Raw genomic sequence first — 23,769 nt, 5'->3', positions numbered from 1 at the left:
CAAGGACTCAGAGCTAGTAGGAAGCGGCTATAATCAGCAGTGTAGTCTTTGCATGGAAAGCCTCACCAAGAGCAATCTATGGAAAGCACTGTCCTTCCAGCTACAACCCATAGCCCCTCCTCCAGAACACAGCCCCATAGTTGACCTGTATTAGTTACTTTTCTTGCCATGTGACAAAAATAGCCAATAGAAGCAAATTAAAGGAGGAGGGCGTGGAGGCGGGAAGAGGCCTGGCTGGCTGCAGAGGCTGGGGCAGAGCTTTTCCATCTGCCTAGGTCTGGGTGAGCTTGGGCTGGAACCAGAGCAGAAGGTGCTTCAGTACTGACTTACTTCTACTATCGAGGCCATAGTCCTGACACAGCATGGCAGCTGGGAACTGAACACACACACAGACATACAGACACACACACACACACACACACACACACACACACGCCATCGGGAACGCTTCAGTCCCTGCCCTAGCAGGTCTCCTTCACTCTCCTCAGCTGCTCTGCAGCCCGGCTGTGTTCTTCGGTCACTCCCCTGTCTGGAGACACCCACTGCATGGTTGTGAAATAGCTCATGTCAGACTAGTGCTATTTCTAGTCTGAAAAGAGTATTCTTCAGCTTAAGTCCTGGATTGTTTAGAAGACAAGACCTTGAGAGCTGGGGACCTGAAGGGCTTGAGAGATGGCTCAGTGACTCAGAACACTCGTAGTTCATGCACAGAACCCAGGTCAGGTTCCTAGTGCTCACAGGCAGCTCACAAGCACCCATAACTCCAGCACTAGGGGATCTGATGTCTTCTGACCTCCACAGGCACTGGGTGTGCACATGGTGCATAGATATTCATAGACAAAACACTGAACCTCTGGAACTGTGAGGCACCCCAGTGAAATGTTTTACTTTATTAGAGTTGTGTGGTCATGGTGTCTCTTTACAGCAATAGAAACCTAAGACAGCACATATACCGGCTTATCAGTCACAGGCACACCACAAATCAGCTGCCATAGATGGGGTGCAGTTAGCACGCAGGCTTCACCCAGGGAGGGGAAGAGTCTGACCAGTCCACCCACCCCTCTTCAAACCCACAGCCTTCTCACTTGTGCCTCAAATGCCATGGCGCCCTGCCACACAGCCGAGCAGACCCATCAGCCCACCATTAACAAACTCCCAGAAGCCTGTGGTGATGACTTCTCTCACAGGAGTGGCTCCTCCCAAGAGAAGCTTAGTATATGACTATTCTTCTTGACTGAATGCACACAGACAAAAACAGCAGGCATTTTACCATATTTCAACTCATTTAAAGTACAAGACAATCACTTACATTTAAGTTAGCACAGGTTATACTCTCTGGATTCATGATTTGAGAAAAAATGGACATGGCTTTTTCCACCTGGTTCTAAAAGGAAAAACAAAAGTCATAACCCTAGAGCATGCAGCCATCACTCCATTCTCCTACATATTACTTAGAGAAAGCAGGATGCTCCTAGGCACGGGGCCTCAGAGTTTTAAATCAACAATGGGATTTTTAAAAATACAAATTTAAACAAACTGTATAAAGGGTTCTACCCAGTGGCATGGTATCCTATGTTTTAGCAATCTCTCTGAGTCTAGTTTTGAGAGGTATTAAACTGGCTCCCCTCCTCTCCTGTTGGAACCAGCTTTGAGGAGAAACGACAATGAGAAGAAACAGAGCAAACTTTATCCTGGCATAATTAGTGAAGCCTCAAACCAGACAAGACGTGGGTATTGTCAGAATTCTTGGAGATGGAGCCCTGCAAGGTGCTACACATTTCAGAAAGGGGCTCCACATTCTAGGTTCTAGGAGGTTCTCTATCAGTACAGCCTAGAGTCCGTGACCTAAGTGCTGGCCTACAGAGATTGGAGTCGAGGCAAGAGGCAGACTGGGGACCCTGGGGAGGCACAGGTGAGTGGTGACGTCCATGGCAACGCTGTGTTTGCAGGAGGAAGCATGGCTCTATGCTGGCGACAGAGAAGAGGCCGCACCCCGAAATCCTATTGCTACAGATGGGGGAAACAAGTGTGGGCTTCCGACCCAGGACCAGGGAAAGCCTGTCCAGCTGGACTGGGGCTCTGGTGTTTCTGTCTCTGACACAAATTTACTGTCGGTGGTGTTCAAAAAGAAATTTATATTTTTGAGGGATGAGTAATAAAAAAGAATCAGCATAAGAACTACGTGAAGAGTTTTTTAAAAAATAAAAGAGGAAAGGGACACTGATGTACAAACGCTCTCTGATTATGCTACACAGGAAGCATGTACCATTGTTACTATAACAAGGATATTTCCCTCAAACTGCAGCTTCCTTCTTTGATTCTCCATAAGATCTTGGCCCACCTACTCTAAACAGAAATGCATGCTGGGTCTTCGGCCACAAGTAAAAACGTTCTTTGCAGCAAATCGCTGTGGCAATGAAGGCATTTTTTTCATTATGGGATGTCCTTATAATATAGTTAGGAGGGAAAAATAAATGAAAAACAAGAACAAATGAAAGCAGTAACGTCCTGCCCATTTCTACGTCACTTACGTCTCTTCTGCCCCAAAGGCCTTACCTGGTTCAGAGCTAATGCCACCGCAAAACAGGATGCTCTCCTGGAGATGACATCTCCCTTAAGTAAGGCTTCTTCTCTTAAAGTTGTGCAAATTTTAAAAGATTCCGGGCTGTTCTGTGAGGAGATGGGATTGCTCATTCAACGTCATGAACCTTCAGGTGTAATGATCAACAGGACTTAGTGTCTCGGATTCCCTGCTCTAAGGATCTCCCAGAGCCTATAGTACCTCGGATTCCCTGCTCTAAGAATCTCCCAGAGCCTATAGTACCTCGGATTTCCTGCTCTAAGAATCTCCCGGAGCCTATCTGAAGTCACTTGAAAAATTAAGCTCAACAGACATGACAATGTGGACTGGGGAGGGATCAGGACTTCAACACTTCACAAAGAACTACAGGTAACTATGTAATCTGAGAGGGAGAGAAACAGTCCTCCCCAGGGAAGAGCACACCAATTGGCTAATACCAAACAGTCAGCCCTGACAACATGCATACAATAACATACGGACTGAGCAGGTTGTACTGTGGAATATATGCGTACACACATAAACATACACGCATGTAACAGCAATTGATGAAAGAAAGCCATGAATGTGAAAGGGAGCGAGGAGGTACACATGGGAGGGTTTAGGGGGAGGAAAAGGAAGAAGAAACGATATAATTATATTTTAATCTCAAAAACAAAAAAAATTAAGCTATGCAGAGACCATCTGCAACAGACTAGACTATTTATATGGTAGCAGCTCAACTCTAAACTAGTTTTATTGTTCAGCTTGCCAATTTCATCGTAAGCCAGTTCTCACTTGTAAACAGGCATCTTTGTATGCCAGCGGGCTAGATTCTCGGCATAAGCCCCACAGTGGGGCCAGCGCTGTAGCATGCAGTAACACAGGGGACTCTCCTTTGCAGAAGTTCCAGCTTGAAAGTCTCCGGGTAAGTCAAGAACTTGAAAACAGTAACAATAATACAACATAACTTATAGAAGAATCCCATGAAAACAGACTGAAAAAGAAACCCCAAGGGGGCTGAAGGGATGGCCCAGCAGTCAGCAGCACTTTGTTGCTCTTGCAGAGGACCTGAGTTCAGTTCCCAGCTCCCACACAACCGTCTGTAACTCTAGTCCAGGTGACCTGAGGTCCTCTTCTGACCTCTGCCAGCACCAGGAACACATGTGGTGCACATACTTACATATACATAAATAAAATAAATACATCTAAAAAAGAAAATGTATTTTTAAACCCAAGGAAGTGATGCCCTAATCAGTCAGACAACAATGTAAACCCAGTCCCCTCTGAGCTGCCACAGGTGGGTGGGCTCACAATGGCAACAGCAGCCTGACATCTGTGTGTCTGTGAAGATCTATCCATCCCACCACTCAATCCTCTCAACAAAGTCTGAATTTTATGTGGGGCGGTTGCCAGGGGTGACTGGGAACCTCAGCAGCTCCTTTTCCAGACTTGTCTCCACTTGATAAAACAAGTTACTCTTGGATACAAAACAGGAAGAAAGATCGTCTGGCCCTTCTTAAGCAGAACTAAATTCTCTATACTTCAGCATGCACCCAGCGAAGCAAGCCTGAGCAGGAATCACCATTCGGAATGACCCACAGAGCCCTTGGGCCAACTCTAACCTGCAGCTGACAGAGGTTTAAAGGTTTTAACGGCTTGGACAAACAAAAGTCAGAGGTAGAGGGTTCAAGAGATGGCTAAGTGGTTGAGCGCTGACTGCTCCTGTAGGACGGGGGCTCAGTTCCCAGCACCCATGCTGGTTTGTAACTATCCATGAGATCAGAACCCTCCTCTGGCTTCCATGGGCACCAGGCATGCGTGTGGTGCACAGACACAGGCAAAGCACTCGTACACATAAAATAACAGTAATAGTTAAAAGGAATACATGACAGCCATGGTATGTGGAGTCCACCAGGAAGGATGGGATGTTTCTAAAGGACGGGGCAACAGTGAAGGCGATCTAGTGTAGTGTAACCTACGAGGGACTCCGGAGCTCAGCAGAAACTTGTCTTTTGCTTTCACGATCCACAAGCTTGCCAAAGAGGAGCGAAAGATTATTGCTTTTCCCATGATAAAAATATCTGACAAGGCTAACTTGAGTTTTCTAAAAATGGATACATTTAAAATTAAAATATTTGTACCAGATGGAAAACAGACTTCAGAGGAACTGGAGAAAGAGAAAGCAAGGAAGAAAGAGAGAGAGACACAGAGAGAGAGAGAGAGAGAGAGAGAGAGAGAGAGAGAGAGAGAGAGAGAGAGGAAGAAGAAGAGGAGGAGGAGGAGGAGGAGGAGGAGGAGTAGGGGGAGGAGGGGAGGGAGGGAAGGAGGGAAGGAAGGAAGGAAAGAAGGAAGGAAGGCAAAAAATCCTCTCCTAGATACTACTCAATTCCCAATGCCCTGAGCGTTAAGGGGAATAGCCTTTTTTTATTTTTTTCATTTTAAAGATTTATTTATTTATTAGGTATACAGTGTTCTGTCTGCATGTATGCCTGAATGCCAGAAGAGGGTGTCAGATCTCATTACAGATGGTTTTGAGCCACCATGTTATTGCTGGGAATTGAACTCTGGACCTTTGGAAGAGCAGGCAATGCTCTCAACCACTGAGCCATCTCTCCAGTCGCAAGGGAAATAGTCTTACCAGTTTGTAGCAAACTGCGAATGCAAGGATGTAGGTGTCTCTGCTGAACTTCACATCTTGGTTTTTCATTTCAATCAATACTTCCAGGGCACCTGCCGAGTGAACAGTGGCCAGCGGGGTTAAAGGAACCTATAGGAAGTTCCCAAAATTCTAATCAGTTCAGCATCACCTACCAAAAAGCAAATTTTAGCATGATCAAAGCCGCTCCTTGAAGTTAAGTGGCAATTATCTAAATGCTAAACTAAATCATCAGGTCGTGCAAGAAAAACGCATAGGAAACCTGCTGAGGTTTTAGATAATCAGCCATCTTATGCAATTTGATATTATAAATTTAAGGAGCAAGGTCACAGTAGGGCTTCTCATCAGAAATCTAGGGGCCACTTCTATAGTTCTTCCCACCCCAGCTGCTTGTCCAGTAGTTTTCCACAACCACAGACTGCAGTACTTACTTTCATATTTGCCTTTGGTAAATAACATATCGATCAAAATATTGAATGATGTGGAGTCTAGGAAGAAGCCTCGTAAATGCTAGTAAAGAGAAAAGGCAGAGTTTGGTCAGAAGTTAAACTATTAAGGGGGGGGGGGTGCACATACTGTAGCCCTTTTGAGACCAGGACTCATTAGGTAGCATTGGCTATCCTATAACTCACTGTGCAGACCACAGGATGGCCTCATCGAGGTCCACACCTCTGCCTCCCTTGTGCTAGGATTAAAGATGTGAACCACTGTGCAGGGCCTGTCCCTTTACAGCAGTGGTTCTCAACCTTCCTAAAGCTGCAACCCTTTAACACAGTTCCTCATGCTGAGGTGATTCCCCAATCGCCAAGTTATTTCACTGTTACTTCGTGACTGTAATTTTGCTACTGTTATGAACTGTAAAGAAAATACTGGTGTTTTCTGATGGTCTTAGGCGATTCCTGTAAAAGGGTAGTTGGATCACCAGAGTCGCAACATGGGCTGAGAATCTCTGCTCTCTGGGTTTATATTTAGTGGCTTCCTGAATTCCCTGTTAGTCTGGTATACAAAGGATGTTTTAAAGCTTTACTTTTAAACACTGTCCTAGCTTTGGGGATGGACACACTGGACAGGAAGCAAGAGAGCTCTCTGTTTCAGGAGCGGTGTAGAATCAGGAGGTGGCATCTGACAGCCGCAGCAAGCTGACTTGGAATGAAGGCGAGCATGTCTCACGGAGCAGTAGCTGCCACAAGCATGGAACACACAGCTGTTCACTCTTGCGAGCATCTGCTGAAACTGTGCCTCTCAACCTTGTTCTGGACTCGCACTTAGTTTAACAGACAAAACACCTGGGTACTGATCTTGTTATATTCGGTTTTAAATACATTAGCAGAAGAGCTAAGTCGGGGAACACGTATTATGTCACAGAGAAACTTAATTCTCGTCCTAATTTTTAGAGTCTATATTGTTACCATGACCTCCATGTTTCTCAACTGTTCAACTCTTTTACATCAATTGTACAACCTTTGACCACTACCTCTCTTTCTACAGCTTCCCAGCACTTCAAGTGCCATACTGTGACATGATATTTAGATGTCAGTAAGTGCTTTATCCTTTGCTCTTTCTACCTGCCATAGATCCTAGATGCTGAGAATAAGGGAGGAGAATCAAGGCAACAAGGTCTGCTCTAAGTGCTGGGTGCTGGTCCAGAGAGCTGAGGGACAAGCCAGGAAGAAGGCGAACAAGGGAGTAAGAGAAATGAGAAAAACAGCCACCTTCCCCATCGGCACTGGGGGCTGTGGAGAACAAGGACAGTGGAGGGACAGCAAACGCTCGCAGAAGCAAGGTCGCCCTCAGTCCTGACTCAGGCCACTCCACCTCTACACGTGGGACTCCACATACCAGGCTTAAAAATTACTTACATTGTGTTTACACTGGCACAGTAATGGCTTTGACTTATAAGAATCAAACGTTTCATTTAAGTGTAACATTAAGATATTTACTTAAAATATTAAAATACAAATTACATGAAAAAGTGAGGCTTTACTAACTCTAACACTAAAGATACTGCTTATCTTCTAGGTTTTATTACACACATACAAACATGTAATCACGTGTATGCATGGGTATGGGTGCACACACATGCCAGTCATGTGAAAGTCAGAGAGCATCCTTGGACACCAATTTTTGCTTACTGCTTACCCCCTTAGTTTTTAAGGCAGTCTCTCATTGACTTCAGAAAAGTTTCTACACCTCATAAGCCCCTCTGCCGTCACAATAATTCGAATCAGACCAAATCAAATCAAATTAGAAAAAGCCCAGGTTTAGTGAACACCAATGCTCCTGGATGGCTTTCCAGTTCTCCAGAGGAGCCGGGGAAGGAAGATGGGAAAACCATGTGCTTGATCTCTGGGGTGCTGTAGGAATTCCTGCAGCCAGTAGCCTAAGTTACCCACCCACTTGGGCGTGGCCTCTTATACTATATATGCCGATGTAAAGTGAGGTATGGCCCTCTCTTCCGGCACGATTCAGTTCCTGTTCCCCGTTTGAGCAGGGACTGTAATCTGTGAGTCTACGCCTAAATAAATAATCCTATATTATACTCAATTCTGAGCTAGTGTGGGATTTCTTTTAAGCATCCGCCTTCATCTGGTGGTCTTCACTGGGGGACTGTTTAAATACCCTGTGGGAGTGGTCTTGAGCATCTCTGGGGAGGTGTCATTGTTTGATGGGCTTTCTTAGGGGCAGAGTCTGGACTGAGGCAACCCCTAGGGGAAGGGGCTTGGGATGGAACTTCCACCTGAACATTCAGACTCTTCGGATATATGGATGCCAGGGGCTGGGGTGAAGTCTTAACCCAAACATTCCAGACACCTTTGGGTATATGGATGCCAGGGGCTGAATTGAGCTTTTAACCCAAACAGCTTCTAACTCACAAGTGGGCCAGGCTGGTTGGCCAATGAACCCCAAGAATCCACAAGCCTCTGCTGCCCTGGAGTAGTGATTATAAGTACATACTGCCATGATTTGCTTTTTAAAAATAGGGGTTCTGGGGAGCAAACTCAGGTTCCTTTCAAGCCCTTTATCCACTGGGTATTTCCCCAGCCCCTGTATGTGCTCCTTTTTTTTTTCAAAGTAAAAGACAAGATCAAATGTTGAAACTGTTCTTAAACTACCTTTCCTCTACTCACAAACTCATTATGACCACCTTCCTAATGCACGGTGTTCTTAAAGAAGGGTAACCCTAATGCTAGGCGTGGTGGCACATGCCTATCATCACACCCTACAGAGGCTGAGGCAGGAGATTGCAAGCTTGAGGCCAGCCTGGGTTACTTGTCTTAAATAAAACAGTCAAGCCTAGGATAGTTCCATCAGTACAGAACACATAAGGAGAAAGAGTAGGAAGCAAGGCCAAATCATTGCACTCTGGAGTTCCTAAATGTACCAATCGCACACGGTGGACAACGGCTCAAACAAAGGGTGTCTTGTCATGGAAGAATTTATAATGCCTTTAATGCAGTTTCACCTTCTGGGAGATAGAAATAATAATCATACCCATGACTGGGCTGTTGTGGAAATAATAATTATATAACAACAACAACAATTGTGGCAGAGGGCAGAAGATACAGTAAATATTCAGTAAGTAACTAAAACATGTTTTTACAATTTATTCATTTTTATTACCATGTGTATGTGCCATGGTGCATGCATGGAAGTCGGATGACAACTGTGTGGGCCTGATTCTCCCCTTCCACGTTTGTGTGGATCCACAGATTGAACTAAGGTTGCTGGGCTTGCATGGAAAGTGCCCTTATCCACTGAATTATCTTACTGTGCAAAATTATGATGTGTTTTAGAAAAAGAAACCAGAATATATAAAAAGCATTTTAAAACTTGACCAGCTATAAATACAGTCTACAATCAAAAATAAAAAACAAGAGAGAGAGTGCAGGCGCAGGATAGGAAATCAATGCCTGATCTGAAACTACTCACCTCTGAACTCCAGAGACAGGAGACATGCCCTAGGGCAGCACACACCCAAAGTATATATACACCATATATACATAGAACAGAGTGCCGCCTCTGTACTATCCTATGCCTCCGAAGACACATGTATGTCTCCTTGTGAGCCAACTCTACAGGAACATTTCAAATGCAGAGAGCTTATTTATTCAGCCCAGTGACCTTGAAATAATATAAAATAAAACAACAAATAAACCCAGGAAATAAAATGCCATAAAAAATGTCTTTTGTAAGAGCACCAAGAACACGAGTTCACATTGGCAAGAGAAGGAACTGGAAAACACTAACCTTATCTTTGATGAGCTCCACTGCAGAGTCCTCAAGATCCAGCTCATAGCACAACCTCATGAAAACTGGTCCAAACTTATATTCTCCCACAGTGAAGTTTCTGTTCTCTGCATGGTACCTGGTGATCAAGATGATTCTATGAGCAAAGGTAGGGTACACAGGAACAGACACAGAATCGTAGAGACCTCAACTATCAAGCAGAAACACCCAAGTTTGGATCCCAGCACCCATGTAAAAGTCAGGCTTAGTAGCTTGCACCGGGAACTCCAATGCAGGGGATGGAGACAGGAGGATTCTCAACGTTTACTGGACAGCCAGTGTAGCCAATCACAGAGCTCCAGGTTCAGTGAAACCTAGTCTCAAAAAACAAGGTTTAGGGCAACCAAGGAACATATTTGATTGAAACCACTAACCCTGTGTATGCACCCTCCAATGCACATGTACACACACATTAACATATATACATACCCCACACATACCAGACACACCCACAAGGACAGACACAAACCACAGTTTGTGCTCTACTAGGTGCTGGGAACACAATAAAGAATAAGGAACTCCCAGTTCGGGAGAATGGGAATTTAAATAAAATTAGGGGTTCCAGAGTTTAACACACTTGGCATCGAAACAAAAGAGTTTTGTTAGAGGCCAAAATACTCTGAGAATTAAAAGGAGTAAAACACACACTGTAATCATCCCTTAAATTACCTGCTGGGCCAAGAATGCGTGGGTCCCCTTAGTATGGGTACAGAACAAAGGGAGGGCACTGGGAGTGTCCTGTGCTTCTTCCAGAGGTGGCTTCATGACCATATAGGGTGTCACACAACCAACAGGCACACTGAACTTAGATCAACCTCTGCTTTTCTAAACTCAGATAAGGGCCTACATGATCTGTGGCCACCTAGGTCTTAAAATAAAATTAAATTTACTTTGAAATCTTAAGTCCCGAGAGAAGGCTAATTTTAATGGCGGCGACATCTTACTAGCGGCGTAAGTTCTATAGGTGGGTGGTCAGTCATCTGAAACTGACCAACATAACCTATTTTGGGTGACCAGCTACTGCTGCTTTGGGCACTTAGGATGATAATCTGGGGAGTACCTGATGATCACACACATGTCAGATTTGTGATGTAAATGGCTTTAAGGTATGAGCAGGAAAAGCTGACTTTACTACAAACCTTTTCACCCTCTGCTGAAACAGAGGGGGGCTGGAGTGGCATTAGGGTGGAGTGTTGTAAACACGCACCGCCAAGTACGGCGACGGTGAACACATGCCCTGCTTCACCATATGCTTGAGAACTGAGTTAGAAAGGACAAGAGTGTGGTGATTTTAAGGACTTTTGTCTGCTTCCGCATGCTGGCTCCAATCCAGCTCTTCTACTTAAAAACTATGAAATTGTAAGAAAATCAGTTCATCGCTTGGAGCATCAGGTTCCTCATGTGTGAAGTGAAGATAAGAACTCAGGGAGTCTGGTGAGAACTGGGTAAGTTTTCCTTGGCATGCAGCAATTCTTTAACGCGAGGCACCTTCAAATCTATAAATGTCAGTAAATGAGGAACTGGTGCCAGATTAAAAACAGAAAGCAAAAGTTTCCTTGAATTGACATCTACACTCAAAAGGAAGTTAACACCTATAAAAGGGAGGACCTAAACTCCCTATATCCTAACCAGAGCTGGAGCAAGATTATGAGGGGGATTATGTCACTCCCCTTGTGGTGCCATCAAGGTGAGCGTCTGTCTCAGCTCATGACCTCCTTTCTTAGTGGCGGGCTGCGAGTCCCAGGAAGAGCATGAGCAGCTGGTTAGGCCACAGAGGCACCAACCCGTCTAGCTGTTCACAGAAGTGACAAAGAAGAGCAACCGGGTCATGTCATGAGCGTGAGTGAAGAGCTCTGAGTCACACTTCGATGTGTATGATGAACGTGAAAGCAGAGTGCTCAGAATTTTCATCCTATTGTGTTGTTGTTCTTAGAGATATCTTCGGCTTTAGGGCAGTAACAGGAAAAACAAGAGAAAAGCAGCCAGAGTCAAATGGCAATGTAGCATTAGCTTTGCTGACATGACCTGAAGGGTTAATGGTAAGCGTGTCACAGTTTAAACTCAGTTTGCTTCTCAAGGGTTGTGCACTGCAAGTTTGTTCCCCTGTGTAAAATCTAATGGGACGTCCTTAGACCAACTGAGGATATTGCTCTCAGAAAGGATTAGGTATATCTCATGTGACCCCGAACCCCGTGCTCTAGAGGAGTTATAAAATCATATGGGATGTCCTTAGACCAGCTGAAGATATTGCTCTCAGAAAGGATTAGGTATATCTCACGTGACCCCGAACCCCGTGCTCTAGAGGAGTTATAAAATCATATGGGATGTCCTTAGACCAGCTGAGGATATTGCTCTCAGAAAGGATTAGGTATATCTCACGTGACCCCAATCCCCTGTTCTAGAGGAGTTATATAAAAGCCCAAGTCTGGTCCCACCCAGCTTTATGGCTTCCTGTACTGAGACAGCACTGACCAGCAGTGTGACACAGCCAAAGGCCGTCAGTAGAACTCAGCCGATTCCCTAGAGTGTCCGAAACTGTGAGTCAAACAAATCTCCTTTTTCCATATGCAGATTATCTCGGGCATTTAGTTACAGTAATGACAAACTAATATAGTCTTCGACCCAAAACACAAAGAGTACCTAAGTTTTCTAGAGCTCCTCATCATGACATTAGTTATGCTGAGGAAAAACTAGAAATAGTTTAGATGTCTGATAACAGGGCACAGTTGATTAAAATACCTAACATATGGTGGAATGTTGTTAGAGAGGAAGGCGTCTCGCTTGAGGAAATGCTTCATAATATCCAGCTGGAAGGCATTTTCTCAATTAGTGATCAGTGGGGGAGAGTCCAGCCCACAGTGAGTGGTGCCATCCCTGGACTGGTGGTCCTGGGTTCTTTAAGAAGGTGGGCTGAGAAGGCATGGGAAGCAAGTCAGTAGGCAGTGACCCACCATGGCTTCTGCATCAGCCCTGCGTCCAGGATCCTGTTGTCCTGTCTGAGCTCCCATCCTGACTGTCTTCATTATGTACAGCAATATGGAAGCGTAAGTCAAATGAGGCCTTCCGCACAACTTGCTTTTTGGTCATGATGTTTCACTGTAGCAACAGAACCCTAACTAAGATAAATACTGTAGTGTCACTAAAATATGGCTCCTTGATATATTAATAAGAATAAAGTAGACTATATTAATGTAGAGAATACTGTTTCTATATAGTAATAACTTGAACTAGGAGGAGCCGAGTGTGGTGACATATGCCTGCAATCTCAGCACTCAGAAAACCAAGGCAAGAGACCTGTGCATTCAAGGCCGGTCCAACCTGAGCTACAAAGCAAAACCTGTCTCAAAAACTAACCAACTTAAATAAGCAAAAACATCCAAGCTATATAAAGGAAAACCTACTAAAATTATTAAATATTTGCATAAAAATCTGTGAAAAATATGTAAATATTTGCAAGCGGGCTTTAAAAATAATTTTCATCATTTTTATCCCTTCCAACATGAACCTGCTGTCTCAGCTATCCAGGACTGGGGTCCCTTTCCCTACATCCAACTTTGGTAAAACCAGACAAATCCCATTGGGTGGGAGAAGCTGAGTTGTCTGCGGTGCTGCTGCAAGGCCTGGCAGCTTCCAGTTTTGTGTGGGTTTGTGCGGCTCACACAGGCTAATAACAGTGAGGCACTAGAGAGAGAAGGGCCAGGACACACGGACGAGCACAGAAACATCAGAAATTCAAGGAAGATCTTCTTGGACCCGCTAGCACAGAGGTTCTCTGTGGGTCGAGAACCTTTGTGGGGGTCAAATGACCTTTTCACCATTGAAAAACAGATAGTTATCATGATTCAAAACAGTAGCAAAATTATAGTTATGAAGTAGCAACAAAAATAATTTTACGGTTGGGGGTCACCACACCATGACAAACTGTATCAAAGGGTCGCAGCATTAGGGAGGTTGAGGAACACTGGCCTAGTGCTTCCTTTCCTCTCAACTAGTTCCTAAGAAAAAAGATGCAGTAGGCAGAAAGGAGGGCAAGGAGGCCACTGGCACCAGGGAAAGAGGAAGCCACAGACTTTGTATCCTATCCAGGAAAAGAGGCTCCAAAATACCCGCCCTGTCTGACTGGGTATTCAGAGGAGCACTGGGGTGTGCTGAGGAGTTAGGGGGTGGTAACTAAAGGGACCGGCCAGTCTGTTAGTAGGGTGTGAGCTGCTTTCCTGTGCTTGGCCCCTTCAACATCAGAGGCAGAAGGCAGGCATCAGGAAAAGATGTCTGTAAGTCATCTGCGTAGAGGAGACAGTGTACATCTTAAGAGTAGATGCAACTACTCTGGGGAGGGCGGGGTGAGGAGCGATGAAGGCTGCGGGGTCTCAGGCATTCATGGGGTGAGGAGCGATGAAGGCTGCGGGGTCTCAGGCATTCATGGGGTGAGGAGCGATGAAGGCTGCGGGGTCTCAGGCATTCATGGGGTGAGGAGCGATGAAGGCTGCGGGGTCTCAGGCATTCATGGGGTGAGGAGCGATGAAGGCTGCGGGGTCTCAGGCATTCATGGGGTGAGGAGCGATGAAGGCTGCGGGGTCTCAGGCATTCATGGGGTGAGGAGTGATGAAGGCTGCGGGGTCTCGGGCATTCATGGGGTGAGGAGCGATGAAGGCTGCGGGGTCTCGGGCATTCATGGGGTGAGGAGCGATGAAGGCTGCGGGGTCTCAGGCATTCATGGGGTGAGGAGCGATGAAGGCTGCGGGGTCTCAGGCATTCATGGGGTGAGGAGCGATGAAGGCTGCGGGGTCTCAGGCATTCATGGGGTGAGGAGCGATGAAGGCTGCGGGGTCTCAGGCATTCATGGGGTGAGGAGCGATGAAGGCTGCGGGGTCTCAGGCATTCATGGGGTGAGGAGTGATGAAGGCTGCGGGGTCTCAGGCATTCATGGGGTGAGGAGCGATGAAGGCTGCGGGGTCTCAGGCATTCATGGGGTGAGGAGCGATGAAGGCTGCGGGGTCTCGGGCATTCATGGGGTGAGGAGCAATGAAGGCTGCAGGGTCTCGGGCATTCATGGGGTGAGGAGCGATGAAGGCTGCGGGGTCTCAGGCATTCATGGGGTGAGGAGTGATGAAGGCTGCGGGGTCTCAGGGACGCCTCACCTGTAAATGATACTTTTCACCAGTTCCGCATCCTCCCGGGACTGGCACAGGTGGAGCACGGTTTTCAACTCTTCCTTCAAGATGAGCTTGTTCTGGGTCAATTTCTCTTCCAAGTTTCTGAAATAGATGGCTGAAAGAAAGCACAAGGTGGTAGCGACCACTCAGGATGGGTGGGACTGTGAGCAGGCTGGCCTCAGGGAGAAGCCCAAGCACAGCTCACTGCAAACGGGTCCTGAGGGACCTCTCATGTGGCGGCGTCCCTCACTTGCCATCACCTCGAGAGGAGTGGGTGCTGAAGGCAGTCTATAAGGCATGTTTGTGCCATAGGGAATTCAGGGCCACAGTCCACCCCAGTCTCTGGAAATCACAAATTGAGGGGTGTAGGAGTGCCTTTGGCATGCTTTAGGTGACACTCAGCCACACACAAGTGTCACAACTACTATTGCAGCCCTAATAAGCAAAACCACAGGTGACTGACAACAAGAGGAGAACGTGCAGCCAGATACTAAGACCATCAATGAGCCGGATCTCAAGAAGGGAAGCAAAAGGAAATGCAAATTCATCATGGATTTAGCCAGTGGTCAGACCATGTAATTCAGGGATATTTTGTGTTCTTGCAATTGGTTTAGCTTTTCCTCTCTCATCCCCATGACCTGTCTTTACTGTAACCAGACTACCATAGGATGGGCAGAGGGGAGAAAACAAAACCAAACAAACCAGTTCTCTAAACAGTAGCACTCTTTTGTTTTGTTTTGTTTTTTCGAGACAGGGTTTCTCTGTAGCTTTGGAGCCAGTCCTGGAACTAGCTCTGTAGACCAGGCTGGTCTCGAACTCACAGAGATCCGCCTGCCTCTGCCTCCCAAGTGCTGGGATTAAAGGCATACGCCACCACCGCCTGGCAACAGTAGCACTCTTTAATGACAGAATCATCTTCAGGTCATCACTATCTATTTTGGTCCCTGTCTTTGCACTGATGGGAAGGAACCTCTAGAGTTCTGCTTCTATGGAACGAACATCAAAGGGAACATGGCTTCTGTGGATTACTTTCCTCGGTACTGTTGGGAAACACAGCACAGGAGGCAACAGACAGGGCTATTCTCATTTCAGGAGTTACAGAAGTATCTCAGGATTGGTTACAAGTCCAGAGCTTTGAAGGAAAGCTGCTGAAGTAGCTGCACAACGTCCATTTGCAATGTAAGGACCTGAGCAGATCACACTGCTCCTGGTGTACAGGAAAGAGCATCGTGGTTTACGACCAAGGCACTGGGTCTTTCGATCTTTCTTCTCAGAACCACGTGATTGTTTTACAGATGCAAGGACCTGAGCAGATCTACGTCCTTCAACTTATATGCTCTGTGAATACCCTTGTCTGTGAGACATCATTTCTCAGGCACAAATAGAGGACTATGATACCTACAGCTCATGGGATTATATGAGGGTATACACAGAAAGCATCTGGTACAGGGCCCACATACCATAACTGCTGGTAAGCAATGGCATTAGCAACCTAATTTTCATCCTATGCCTGTTTGATCTGAACAATGCAACTTCAGAGATTTTTAAGCAATTTTCATCTAAAAGATTTCAAAGCAATGTTTTGCATTCTGCACCTCTTAATTTTTAAGAAACCCTGTGAATTTAAAACATTAAAAATGTAAATTGGACCTGAATAGTTTGGTTTTCAAGTATTTACCATATAATCACAATGAGAGCAATGTGTCTGTCACACAGAATTAATGGCTCCTCCCACAAAGCTTCAAGTCTACCCAGGAAGATAGGCTATTGCTATACAAAGCATGGGAACAATACAAACACAGTAAGAAGACTCTGACTTTGATATCTGTTGGAATTCCCAGCAGCAGGACAGATGGAAGGTTCATGGAAGTGGAGAAATGTCAATGAGCTCTGTTATGGAAACATCTGTACAAAGTGTGGCATGGAAAAGGATGTCGTTGTGGGCTCCTAAAACTGTGAAATGATGTGAAGGTTACACAACCATCAGTCTGACAGCGGAGTAGACAGGCACTGACTTTTAGATTGCATATCAGAACATGCTCACAGCAGTCACAGCTTTGTGAAGACCATGACAATTAGACACAACAATCAGCCCACAGCAGGGAGTGCTTCCTAACTGCAAACCTCACGTAATTCAAAAATACCCAAAACAAAAAGGAAAGTTGGGGGACTGGAGATGGCTGAGCAGTTAAGAGCATTGGTTGCTCTTGCAGAGGACTCAGGCTCAGCGCCCAGGATCTACATGACAGTTAACAAGTATCTGTAGCATCACTTTGGAAGGTTCAACACCCTCTTCTGGTCTCTGTGAGCACTGCACACACATGGTACACAGACATGCATAGAAGTAAAACACCCATATACATAAAGCAAAGATAAATAAATCTTTAAAAATACATAAAAGAAATAAAAAAGGAGACACTTCAGTGAACCCATATTGAGTGTATTCAGCTGGAGATAAAATCCCACAGTGGCGTAACAGTGAGTGGAGACTGGGATGAGAGAGATGGAGCCACGGAGTGTTTCTCAGCTGCTCAGCAGTGTCTGGCAGCGAGAGGAAGGAAAGTGGAACCTATATCCAAAGAAGTCAACAGAATTAACCTAGTGGGTCACAAAACAAACAGACATGGATGTGAGAGAAGAATTTGGAGGGGTGGTAGGGAAGTGGAGGGTGACAGTGGTCAGCATGTGTCATAGACATATGTGAAACTGCCTTCTAAGAACAAATTTAATTATAACAAGTCAACAGCAAAAAACAAGAGGTCTTTAAAAAGCAAAACAACAACAAAAGCCAGAAGGAAGTCTTAGCTATGCTTATAAAGGAGCTTGAAGCTCTGAAACAATTCCACCTGCAGCAGTGTTAAAGACACTAGGGCGTAAGGAACCAGTGGCCTTGGGTTTTCACTGCTTTTTAAATTTTAAAAATATTTAAATTATATGCTTATATGTGTGTGTGAGCGTGGATTTGCGCATGTTTCAGCCTGCAAAGACCAGAAGAGGACATTGGACCACCTGAAGCAAGGGTTCTAAGCAGATGTGAGCAGCCCCAAATGGGTGCTAAGAACTGAACTCAGGTTCTCTGGAACAGCGACAAACACTCCTAGCTCCTGACCTATCTCTCAAAAGTAGGAAAGAACAATATAATGACCACCAAGTGCCAACCAGCCTCAACAAATACCAACAGTTTGCTAATTTTGATTCTTCTATAAACTCTAAACACAATGAACTTTTCAAAGCAAATCCCAGATTTTACGATGTAAAAATGCCAAAATGCACTCTCACAAGGGGGTCTCATTTACCTACAAGTAGATCATAAATCTATGTTTCACCAAGGATTACTCAACATTTAAAGGCCAGTCACCTGGATTCTTGAACTATACAGTGTATACAAATCATCTGTGGCCCTTCCATTTGTATCTCCATCCATCTCCCAACTGATGCTGATGCTGGTCCTCAAACCATACTGAGTGGCACAGACTAGACAACTGGACACAGGGCTAATTTCACTATTTCCCTGGGATCCTGGGGGCGGGGCTCATGTGAGAGGAAAGGTAGACTAGGAAACTAAGCAAATGTTCATTTTTTTCCCCTCTATGTGGTAGGTCTCGAAAGAATAGATAGAGAAAAAGAGGAAGTTTGAATGACAAACGGATGAAAGAGTCAACGAAACAGATACTACTACTACCTTTGGTGCTGGGAAGGTTATATGCAATAGCCACTTTCTTCTGTTGGAATTCCTTCAGTTTCACAATGCTGTCTGTGAGTAGGTATCTTTTAGCTAAAGAATAGGAAAAGAAAATAAGTGAAATTATTTTGATTGTCTTTTTTTCCCCCTTAGGAAATAACATAGGTTAGAGCTTGGTTGACTCCAATGAACTCATCTTTACCTATTATATTAATAAATGATCCATCCAGATAGATAAAAATATTACAGTATTCGAGGTGGGGAAACAAAGATCTCCATTCTACTACTGAACTCAAATTTTGGCAAAAGTCTTACGTTTGAAAGTAGGTAATGATTAACAGAATGCGAAGACTGGTTGGCACATGAGAAGTGAAGAACAAACCTTCATGGCATTTTCCATCTAGGTAAGGGCTAGTAACTGCATAGACACCACCACACACACACACACACACACACACACACACGCTTTTTTTTTTTCTATTTGGTTTATCTTGGTTTGAGAAGCATGAGATGTTGAAAAAAGCTACACCGAGACTTCTGGCTTTGTAACTTCTGAATTGAAGATGGCCTTTTAGATCCGGACTCAAGTAGCCTTAAATCAGAAATTACTGACCACAGCTTAGCAAGTCTGGCTATGCGTGAGATAAAAACATATGAAGCTTAGCCAAAAAACCGTGCACTGAGTTCTGCTAAGACACGGTAATAATAATAATAAAAGCTATTTATGAAAAGGGAATCTTGTGAAGCTGTCAGACCCGGGTCTTTTGTTCAAATACTCCCTCTGCCAGCTTTTTGTGTCCTTGGGCAAGTGACAGTCTTGCCCGTTTCCTGTTTTGTAAAGGTACAACCTCTGTCTGTCATTGGATGCTGACTGAAGGAAAGAAATTCATATATGTAAAATACATCACAACATTAAATACTTTTTATTATCTTTCAGTAGAAGTCTCATGTTTAATATTTTCAGGAAAGCAGTAAGGAATAACTTGGGGGGATGAGGAAGCCTGCCTCGAGTCTTTCAGAATGTAAGGAGCATAGCTGGGGTTCTCGTCTCTTAAACTCTGTACCAAAACCTTGCAGAAAAGGAAATCCAATGAGTGAGGAAAGCTCTCTAAGAGCAACGTGGATCATTCCGAGTCCGGACCCTAGCTGCCCGTTGCTTTCCAGGCACCAACTGGGGTCCTCAGCAAACCGGGCTGCACACACGTGCAGTCAGAGGGAAAGGTCGCCCGAGCCTTCTCCAAAGAGAGATGCTGCTGGGGTCTCACGCTCCCTTCTCTTCCACCCTCCCTTTCTCCACATCGTGAGGGCGCGGGTACCTCCAAGAGTGCAGCGGCCACAGGCGGAGCCTGAGCCTGTCACCCCGGGATGCAACGAAGGACGCGGCGCCCGCAACCTTTCCAGGGGCCGAAACACCGTAGCCATGTTGTCCCGGCCCGGACCGCACCAACTGCGGCACCCGGACAGGGGGAAGGGTCCGAGGCGGTCCACTTCCGGAGGAGGCGGGCTCTGCCCCTGCCCCGCCCACCTCTGGTTCTGACCCCCGGGCCGGTGTTCCACTTGGTACGCTTCAAGATGGCGGCCCCCATGGTGCGGTGTGGGATGCTCCTGGCTCGGAGAATAGCTACGGCTCGCCTTTCCCTGGCAGGTTGGTGGCTGCTGTCTTGGAGGGGCGGCTCCATTAGGCCCCTCAATACGCTCTTCACTGAATGAAGGGAGCGATAAGCTTTCAAGAAGGGCGTAAATGCTTTTGGGATCCGGTTGCTAGAGAAGCCGCTTAGGTTATTGGTAGCGTAGAAAGGAAAAGGAACTAATTTCCTTTAAGAATTAGTACCTGCCAGTCCAAAATTATGTGAAGTAAAGGAAGCCCGTGGCGTGAGAGATTTTGCATATGAATTGCAGGTTTAATGTGTTAAGCCAGTAGACATTTTGCTTACCATGAAAAATCCAAATTATGTTCACACCTGGGGTCAGAATAGTTTTCTTCCACCTGAGAATTCTTTGGAGCGGCATCAGGCTAAAGTTTTCTTTGCCTGATCACTGCCTCGTATTTGATGGTTCAGATCCCCGTTCTTCACCTCGTGAAAGAATATTTCATTACTAACTTGGCTTTCCCCAGTGACCTTAGTCACAACTTCTGCCACAATTTATTTTTACCGTTTCTCACGTGTAGGTGAACAAGTGTTGATAGTTACCCGTAGAGCACTTTGTTGTCTGAGTTGAGTTGCGCGCCACTCAAAGCCTTTATAGTGGACCTGATGATGAAAACACATTTTAAAGTATTTAAAGAAGCCAGGTTTGCAATGGTTACAACTTCATAATCCTTGAAGATATGCCGAATTATAGGAGTGAAATGTACTAACCACACTTGCTTGTTTCTAATGTTGCTAATCTCTTTTCAGTCAACCTGCCTTAACACCAGCTTTTAAAAAAGCAATACACACTTGCTCACACTGCTTACTGTACAGCTCTTAAGAAACTTCATAGTTGACCTCAAGAGTTTTTCTGAAGATTTAGGGGTTGCACTACGTGGTTAAAAGGTTGTATATCACGCATTTGGCAAATTGGTACGAACAATACTTGGTACTAAAGTAAGAATGTTCTGTAGAGCTACTTACTATATTTAATTATGATTGCTAGTAAGTTCTCTGAAATCTACTAAGACCCTGTTTAGTAGATAAGGGAGAGTATGTTGGTTGCTTATAATATCTGGGACAACCATTCTAACAAGGTAATGGAGATTGCATGGAGCAACTTGAGAGAACCTTTAACTTAGTGGCTTGATTTCAGTTCAAACTAGCAGACTTATACTGCACCTGTGCCATTCCAACATGGTAGTTGCTAGTACATGTAGCTATTTAAATTTAAGTTGAAAAATATTTAAAAACTAAGTTTTTTAGTGGTAGAAAGTGTTTTAAGTGTTTAGTGGATCTATGTAGCTAGCAGTCTTTTACTTGGACAGCTTAGAATAGAACATTTCCATCACGACAGTAAGTTATATCGGACAAACACTACATTAGGCCATGGGTGGAGGCTATAGGGAGACAATATACATTCACAGGACTCAGGGATTTGGGTATGTGGATAAATGGCTTGACTTAGACATATTGAAATGTTTAATCTGGTAAAGCACTCTGCTTTGTACAAACTCATAACAGGCCAGTTGGCATATGGAACACTGAGACTTCTATGTAGTCTACTTAATATACGATGAGAAACAGCTAAAATGATCAAAAAGTTGGAAGAAAAGTTAACTGAGGTAGAACAATAAAGACAAGTAATGGAAAGGATAGAGGGTGGACGCTTACACCATTGATAGGATTCTGGGCGCGAAGGACTGGTGGGTGAAAGCCCAGGGGCCTCCTGGGGAGCAAGAGACAAATATTCCACACAGACAGAGCTTAAGTGGGGAGTTTTATTAGATAAAGGGGGAAGGGGAGGGAAGAGACAGAGAAGTAGAGTGAGAAGAGAGAGAAGTAGGTGGGGCTTAGCCTTCTAAAGTGACAGGATACTGCCTACCCTGACATGCTCTGTCAGGTCCTCAAGGGGCCATCAGGTTCGTCTGAATGCTGACAACCATTATTTAGTAGACATTAAGAGACTGAGTCCTCAACTACTATGCTGAAATCGGTAGTATTCCCTCATTCTGTGTATGATGAAAGACAGAGAGCTGCTGTGTGATTTTATCAGTTTTTCATAGCATTTATTACTGGCAAACCAAGGATTAGAAGTTAACTTGTGACTCTAAAGCTTGTCTATTTCCACAGTCACATTATTGATCTTCCAACAACAACAAATGCTTGGAGACATTCCATTAAAAGCCAGGCGCGGTGACTTACACCTTTAATTCTAGCACCAGGGAGGTAGAGGTAGGTGGATCTCTGAGCTCAAGGCCAGCCTGGTCTACTAAGTAAGTAGAGTTGTGCGAGCATCTGCGCAACCAACTTAGGATATTTTTATCACACCCCCAAAGAAATCTTTATCGGTTACCAGTTACTCTCACTTTCCCAGACCCCATTCCCAGGTCTAGGCAACGAGTAACCTCCTTGCTCTCTAGATTAGCCTATTCTGATGTTTCACGGAAGAGACTGATATCTTTTCACTTAACAGAATATTTTCAAGATTCTTATTTTTAAATTGCTAAATAATGTATTCTTATAACCTGTGGATATTTTGGGCACTTCTGCTTTTTTTCCATTATTAATAATGCTTCCATGAACACTGGTGTATAAATTTGATGTAAATTTAAGTTTTCATTCTTATATCTACCTAAGAGTAGAATTACTAGGTCACTTGGCTATTGTGATAACACTTGGGTTCAGCCTGTTTTTCCAAGCACCTGCACCCCAGTATAGTCTCACCAGAGATGTATAAAGTTCTGATTTTACCCATAGCTGTATCTTCTGCTTTATGATTGTGATCTTCGTAGTGGGCAGCTTTGCTTTGTATTTTCCTAGTGGCCGGTGATGGTAACCATTTTTGCTTGTCTCTCTGTGTGTGTTGTGTCCATAATCACAAGTTCTGCATTTTTTTTCAATTCAGCCAATCACAAATCAAAAATACTTTTTAAAAAATTGCATCTGGGGCCTGGAGAGTGCTTACTGCTCAGGCCGAGGACTAGAATTTGGTTCCCAGCACCCCGGGGTAGCTAACGATTGCCTATCCCCATCTTAGGGAACCCAAGGTTCTTTTCTGACCTTTATGGGCATATGCACTTGCACACACACACACACACACACAAAGTTACACTTGGACTGAATATGTGGTTATTTTTTTTCCTTTCTTGTCACTATCCCCTAAATAATCAAACAAAACAGCTCTTTGCATAGTTGTTCTCATGAAATTGAGTATTATAAGTAATATAGCAGAGACTCTCAAAATTTAGAAAGGTGTAACTCAGTTATATTCAAATTCTACATCATTTTTTGCTAGTTTTGATTTGGTTTGGTGTTTTGAGACAGGGTTTCTCTATGTAGCCCTGCCTGGCCTGGATCTTGCTTTGTAGACCAGGCTGGCCTCAGACTCACAGAGATTTCTCCTGCCTCTGCCTCCCGAGTGTTAGGTTTAAGGCATGCGCCACCATGCATTTTTTTTTATATCACTTTATGTCAGAACTCATATGTCTATGGGAAATCCTGGAGCTAATTCCTCAGACATGGAGGAACAATAGCACGTGGGGAAGGGAGAGTGTGAATTTGTGTTTGGTGTATGTGTGTGAGTATGAAATGTGGTGTATGTGAATATGTGAGTGTGTGTGTATGTGTGTAGTGAGTGTGTGTATGATATTGGGAATTGAACACAAGACCTCACATATGCTGGGTTAGCTTTCTTTCACTAATAGCCCCAGATCCTTTTGTACTATTATAATTTTTAAATACGTTTATTTATTTGCTTTATAGGGGAGGGGAACATGTATGTGCTGTGGCCCATGTGG

General features: G+C 44.7%; 2 protein-coding genes across 4 annotated transcripts in view; one reads left to right on the top strand and one right to left on the bottom strand.

Moving 5' to 3' along the window:
• Ptcd2 (pentatricopeptide repeat domain 2) overlaps positions 1 to 19,791 on the bottom strand; it is a 30,027-nt gene extending 10,236 nt beyond the window's left edge. Inside the window, exons 1-8 of one of the 2 annotated variants that reach the window (XM_075976229.1) lie at positions 19,655 to 19,791; positions 18,339 to 18,431; positions 14,642 to 14,771; positions 9,465 to 9,582; positions 5,648 to 5,726; positions 5,199 to 5,290; positions 2,557 to 2,670; positions 1,310 to 1,384 (exon numbers count right to left, since the gene is read on the bottom strand). In XM_075976229.1, the coding sequence (XP_075832344.1) occupies positions 1,310 to 1,384; positions 2,557 to 2,670; positions 5,199 to 5,290; positions 5,648 to 5,726; positions 9,465 to 9,582; positions 14,642 to 14,771; positions 18,339 to 18,431; positions 19,655 to 19,760 (807 nt within the window). In that variant the 5' untranslated portion in view covers positions 19,761 to 19,791. Of the gene's footprint in view, positions 1 to 1,309; positions 1,385 to 2,556; positions 2,671 to 5,198; positions 5,368 to 5,647; positions 5,727 to 9,464; positions 9,583 to 14,641; positions 14,772 to 18,338; positions 18,432 to 19,654 lie in introns of those variants that run through there. The other variant, XM_075976230.1, reaches the window with a different exon arrangement.
• A 97-nt stretch (positions 19,792 to 19,888) lies between these two features.
• The window catches only part of Mrps27 (mitochondrial ribosomal protein S27), a 76,851-nt gene continuing 72,970 nt past the window's right edge, over positions 19,889 to 23,769 (top strand). For both annotated transcript variants that reach the window (XR_012910892.1, XM_075976227.1), the window contains exon 1: positions 19,889 to 19,983. Coding sequence is in view for 1 of the 2 variants with exons in the window: in XM_075976227.1 (XP_075832342.1) it covers positions 19,911 to 19,983 (73 nt within the window). In the remaining variant the exon portion in view is untranslated. The remainder of the gene's footprint in view (positions 19,984 to 23,769) is intronic.

The sequence above is a fragment of the Microtus pennsylvanicus genome, chromosome 6 (assembly GCF_037038515.1).
Source record: "Microtus pennsylvanicus isolate mMicPen1 chromosome 6, mMicPen1.hap1, whole genome shotgun sequence".
Taxonomy (NCBI): Eukaryota; Metazoa; Chordata; class Mammalia; order Rodentia; family Cricetidae; genus Microtus; species Microtus pennsylvanicus.
Note: the sequence above shows the minus strand (reverse complement) of the source record. Positions and strands in the feature narration are given on the sequence as shown.